General features: G+C 59.6%; 1 protein-coding gene across 1 annotated transcript in view; it reads right to left on the bottom strand.

Moving 5' to 3' along the window:
- Positions 1–433: 433 nt before the first annotated feature.
- The window catches only part of EEF1AKMT4 (EEF1A lysine methyltransferase 4), a 30,931-nt gene continuing 25,349 nt past the window's right edge, over positions 434–6,015 (bottom strand). Inside the window, exon 3 of the mRNA XM_048864208.2 lies at positions 434–966. Within this exon, the coding sequence (XP_048720165.2) occupies positions 679–966 (288 nt within the window). The 3' untranslated portion in view covers positions 434–678. The remainder of the gene's footprint in view (positions 967–6,015) is intronic.

The raw sequence follows: 6,015 nt of genomic DNA, 5'->3' as shown, positions 1-6,015 counted from the left end.
TTCCGCCTGGCCTGCCCCTGGCTCCCTGCAGAACTGCAGCAGGTTTTGGGCGTTGCTCACATCCAGCCCCACGGAGCGTGCACACTGCAATGGACTGGCAGGGCTGCAGCAAGCTTCCCCAGCCCCCATGCCACCCCTCTCCCACTATGCTCTGCAGCCAGATGTGGGTCGCTCTCTGTGTCACCCCCACGGCTGCTGCTGGAGGAACAGGCTGCCGCCACCCTGCTACGGAGGGGTGGGGGGAGCAGAGTTGTAGACACAACAGCCCCCCAGGGCAGCCTGACCCCAGTGGCTGCTGGGAACTGTAGTCTACACAGGCCAGACCTTCAGGGGTGGGGGAGTCTGGGGTCCTGGGACAAGGGGGCCTTTGGGAACATAGCCATGTTCTAAAGCCTTGAGATCGACAGCACCAGGATGAGGAGCTGGTCTGGGCGACTATAGAGAAACCAACTTTATTGAGCTGGCTGCAAACCAACATTCCCTTTGGTCTCACAGCACCCAGGTGGCTGGAAGGATGGGCTGGGCTCCAGCCATAGGCAAGGCACTGGATTAGAGGAGTCCGCTGTCACCCAGCCCCATGAATCTGGCACTGGCAGCTGCAGCTGGCGCTGGTTGGTTTAGGCCCCCAAGTTGGCTGGAGAACTCCTTGCTGCTACAACTGTGGCAGGCCCTTCCCACTCACAGCTCAATAGCACTGAGATAATCCTCGCTGTCTGAGGCCTGGAGGAAGCTGGGCGGGCAGGCGGGGCCGGGCGGCTCGTGGAGTCTCCGCCCCAGCGCCAGGTCGGCAGGGGACAGCTCCTGGCCCTTGCACATGACGTAGAGGAAGTAGTGGAAGTCAGTGCCGTAGGTGGAGTGGCGCAGGGACCAGCCGTAGGCGGGCTGGGCATAGTGGCGCTTGCGGAAGTGCGGCTGGGCAAAGGTGATGGAGATGAAACGGCCTCCCGGCCGCAAGACTCTGCTGACCTGTGAGGAAAAGGTTAAAGCGGACAGGGTCAAGGACCCCCCTGCACTGTGCCAGGCTCCCCTCCTGGGCACGAACCTCTCCAAATCCAGGGAACACTCCCCCCCTATCCCTGCCAGGGCATCCCTCCAAACTGTCGGCTGCTCCAGGAGTGTGCAGAAAACGGGTCACCTCCCATCTTGCTAGAGATCTCAGGCTATGCAGGGAGGGCGCAGCTGATCCCCAGTTTCAGGGCATCTGCTGCTCTCCACAGGGGTTTGGAAAGAATTTTCTCCACCCCTCCGGCAGCACAGTGCAGCTGGGCAGGAAAGGGTGAAGCAGCGGCCGGCCCCCACTGAAAGGAGGGGAAGGGATGTTACGGGATCTAGCAGATTCCAGCCTGCGCAGTCCTTGGCCCTCTTCCGCTGCCTACTCCCTGCTGCTGGAGCTGGCATTTGTCGCCAACAGCCCTGGCTCCTCCTGTTGCCAAGAGACCATGCTTGGCCTCCTCCACCTGCTCTGCACCCCTCCAGGGGTCCGACCCCCACCCTGCTCACACGGGGAAGGCTCACTGCAGGGATGACAATTTTACCCAACAGCACAAAGGCTGCAGCAGGAGCATTGGCCAGGCCTGGGGCTGCAGCTCCCAGAGCCCCCAGACGAGAAAGCCCACTAGGGTCCCCAGGTGCAACTGCTACGAGAGGGCGGGGGAGCGGAGCGGTTTTCCTTTGTCTTTTCTCCGGACTCTTGTGCATGCCCAGCACAGACGAGGGTAAAGCTACCCCACCCCCACAGGTGGCAAGACCTCACGGTGCCACCCCTCCCCCCACAAGGTAACAGCTCCAGGATCCATGCTCCCCACCCAAGTGGTTGTTTGTGCAGAGCTCCCCCATCCCAGCCCCCCACTGTGCTTGCCACGCCAGAACATCCCTGAGCTGCGCTCGAAAACACAGTGTCCAAGGTACGGGGTGTTTGAAGCAGAGACGACTTGACCCTTTTAATCATCATTTTCTCCTCAGTGGAACTAAGCTCCTGCTAATAGGATGGAAAAGAACATCAATTTTCTTGCTTGGCTTTATCCAATGTCAAAGGCATTTACGGCCAGCGCCGGCGTGCTCAGCATGCTAACGGCGCTGCTTGGTATGAGCAGCCAGCGTTGGCGGCCTCCCTGCACAGCTACTCCCAGCGCAGCCTGATGGGGAGGGCACGGCGCAGAGCCAGGAACTCCCCCGCACTCGGCTGCCTGGGTCCCTGACAGGTGGGGACCGACCGCCCTTCATCTCTCATGACTCACCCTTAGCCAAAGGGCTACAGCGCCAGGGAGCTGCTGCTGCAGTCCTGGCCGAATGCTGGCGGTGGGGAGGGGGCTCTGCAGCAGGCGGGCAGGGGAGGGACCACCCACGCAGGACTGATCTCTGTGGCAGGGTAAAAGATTCTCCTTTAATCCTCCAGCAATACACGGGCCGGTATTTCCCACGGACACCATCCATTTGTCCATCGTTTGATGCAGAGAGAAATCCACAGCTGGTGCCACTGGCAACGCAGGGGCTATTAGTCCTGAAAATGTAGCCGCTGGGCATCCTCTGATCAGAGAGGGAGGAGGCCGAAGTTGGGCCTTGGGAGATAGAGCTAACCAGGGCCCATCCAGGACGGCCACAGCATCGTAGGGCAGGAGAAGGGCCAGCCCTGGGCTTCCCAGGTTGGTGCTGACACAGATTGTGCAACCACAGACAATAGCTTTGGGGACCATGCGATATTAAGCTGATGTGCCACTGTGGGCCAGGAACTGTATGCAACTCCAGGGGCAGGGTTCCCACAGCTCCTCCAGGAACGAAAAGCAGATGGGGATGATTAAGGTGAATCACTCAGGTTATAAACACCTGCAGCGAGGTCCGTTCCCCACCCTCCCCCTCCCCCGGATGGAGGCTGACATGTCCTGGTTCAAACTGGGTCTCCACAGAGCAACGGACAAGGAAAGAGCTTAGAAGATAAATAGGCTGCATTTAAACTGACTCAGGGGCTTCGTTTTGATTCAGCAAACGGACAGGGACCGTCTGTCCTTAGGGAGCCCCAACCTCTGTGGAAGGGTTGGGGAGATTTTGACTTACCAGGGCTCCATAAGACTGAGGGGTGACCTCACTCAAGCGTCAGCCCATGGCAAAGCACTTTCATTGTTTTTAGGAGGTTTTCTCTGTACTGCTTTTACTGTAAGAATAAAGGTGCTTGCTCATAAGAGCTCGGGGTAACTTGTAACTGCTGGCAGTACGCTGCTCATAGCCCTGGGAGAGGAAGCAAGCCCAGTGTGATGCAGCAGGGAGGGGGGAGTGTTGACCTGGAAATGTGGCAGGGGAGTTTCACTGGGGATGGGAGACCTGAGAGCCTGTCACCTGAGCCAGGAGGGGGAGGGGTAGGTAACACCTCTGCCCAGGAATGTGGACAGAGGCTGCAGGAGAGAGCCTGCTGGAGGGCGGGGGGGTTAGTTTCAGTTCGATGCTGGGTGGTGGAACGCAGGCAACCCCAGGGCTGGGGTCTAAGCTCCCCGCTCCCGCAGAAGGACTTGACTGAGGGGTCCTTGTTGTACCCACAAGCTCTGTTTTAGACTTCCTATTGTCCAATAAACCTTTGTTTTACTGGCTGGCTGAGAGTCACAGTGAATCCCAGGAAGAGGGGTGCAGGCCCCGGACTCCCCCACACTCCGTGACACCCAGGGATTGGCCTTTAGGCAGAGCAGCTTGCTGGGGACAGTGTACAGCACAGAGCTGTGCAGCCTTAAACCCCTGCCCCCCTCCCCCCCAAAGGGAGTGGAACACAGGTCCCTGCCTGTCACTGTCAGGAAACAAAGGTCCAGAGACAGCTGACGACTGGAGACCTGAGACGTGGCTGGGAATTCCTGGAGAAGACCAAGGAGGGTGGGGGCAGAGGGGAATACTGGTGCAGTTACCCTGAAACCCATGACAGGTGCTCCTGGCCAGCACAGTCATTGGCTCCAGCAACACAAGTGAACACTCTGGTCCCGCTCGCTCAGCCACAGTGGCCTTCCCTAGCACTCTGGCCCAGGCACCTGCCCCCAGGAAAGCCTGGAGCCCCCAGCTCTACACTTGGCCAGTGCTCTGAACCTCAAAGGCTTAAACAGACATCACCCCCCCCTCCCCGAGGGTCCCCTCCGCTGCGTGAGAGAGGAGGCCAGGCTGCATGACTTGGGGTTGATGGGGCATGCAAGCCCCGCTCTTTGCTATCCACATGGGGCAGAGGGAGGTTTTGCAGGGAGGTTATTTCTGCATCCTCCCCTTCAGTGTAAGCAGCTGCTCCTGGCTGATGTCCAGAGACCCAGACCCAGCAGGGACCCAGCCCCTCACTCCTGAAGGAGGTTCTCTCTATGAATGGGAGGCCCCTCTCTGGGGCTAGCAGCCTCAGAACGAGGGCAAGTGGCGAGAGCCCTGATCATCTCTCAGAGGAGAGAGAGTCCATAAACCAACCCCAGGACACAGACAGGATACTACAGGGAGACACTTCTCCCCTGGCCGGCCTGCACCCAGTAGCCTGTTCCTCCTTCCCTGGGTGGGATGGGCCAGGAAAAGCCCCAGTGCAGACAGTTGGACAGCGAGGAGCTGATGCTGGAGGCCTGCCCCACACATATAAGGCAGCAGATCACACGCCCAGAGTGATCAGGCAAGAGCCCTCCCCCCTGCCCCTCCTTCCAGCAGCTGGGGAGGGGGAGGGGCAATAGGATATTTAAATTACCTGCCCTAGATTGGCCCCAGAAGCAGAAAGGCATGAACGCCCACCCCAAGGGGCAGGGTCTGGGGCACTCGGTGGGGGAAAGGAGTCCGTGCACATAGTTAGGGCTCTGGAAGACCACATATACGTGAGCCGCAGCGATGAACTCCCACCCCCTCCACACCAATCCCCCTTAGATGGGGGGCAGAAAGCCCCTGCCCCACCCTGGGAAGATTCCAGCTGTGGTAACAGGAGGCAAGGGGTGGTGCATGCATTGAAGTCAGGCCCTTTAGGACAGCTACATGTGCTCAGAACTATGCTGGAGAAGGTTCAGGGGCCTGAGCTCAATTCTCTGCCCTGGAGACCAGAAGGCTCTGCCCTTTGACTCACACTCAGTGCCGCATGGGGCAGCTCCAGGGACTCAGCAGGACCCCAAGTAGCCTTCACTGCCTCCTCCAAGAGAGCTGGAATCAGGATTCTCGTTCCGCAGGAGCCTGGGGTGGCTGCATAGACCACGTCCCTCCACAGGGAATGTCCCTACTCCAGGCACTGGGAGCCCTGAGCAGGAAGCCTGCCCTAGCAAGGCGTTCGCCATCCAGAATGTGGCCAGGATGAGGGGCCCAACTGGGGCAAAACCAGGACACGGCTCAGGAGCCACCTGGGCCTGAATGCACAGAGCTGGGGAGAATAACCAGACACCGGAAGAACTAATCACAGCCCTTTGTGCCTCCATTTCACCGCCCGGGGGAGCTGGGCCTGCCGGTCCCAAGGGTTCCTGTTTTGCAGAACGGCTGGAGTGCCAGGAGCCAGCCGCTTCTAACTTCACCCAGCCAGCACACAGTCACGCTCGGCCAGCAGCCACTGGACTGCCTGAGAGCCAGTGTGACCATGCCCCCAGACCCAGCTCAGACTCAGCTCTAGGGCTAGGAGAATCTGCCCCTTAAACCACACCTGGGACCCCTGCTCCCAGACATGCCCCACCTAATTCTGCTCAGCGGAGGGTGGAAATGGAGCTGTGAAAGCCCCAATCTGCAGGGGGCAGAGTTTCTGAGGCAGGTCTGGGTGCTGCTGGTCACTGCCACCAGTCTGGTTCCACCTCCACCCCCCATTTCCTGCTCTGTGGCAATGCCAGGGGGTTAGCAGCCCCGAGAAGGAAGAATCAGTGTCAAAGGGACTGCTCCCAGCTGACAGGGGTATGCGGGGCACTGCAAGGTACATTACAGAGCTTAGCAGAGGAGACAGGAAGCAGGAGCAAGGACAGGAGCAGACCTGCAGGAGAACAGCCCCCACCTGGGTCAGGACTCTCACCCCATATCGCTGCCATGGGCCAGCCCCCCAACCCAGGGGGAATTAGC

The sequence above is a fragment of the Caretta caretta genome, chromosome 9, assembly GCF_965140235.1.
Source record: "Caretta caretta isolate rCarCar2 chromosome 9, rCarCar1.hap1, whole genome shotgun sequence".
Classification (NCBI taxonomy): Eukaryota; Metazoa; Chordata; order Testudines; family Cheloniidae; genus Caretta; species Caretta caretta.
This window is presented reverse-complemented; position numbering and strand designations above follow the sequence as displayed.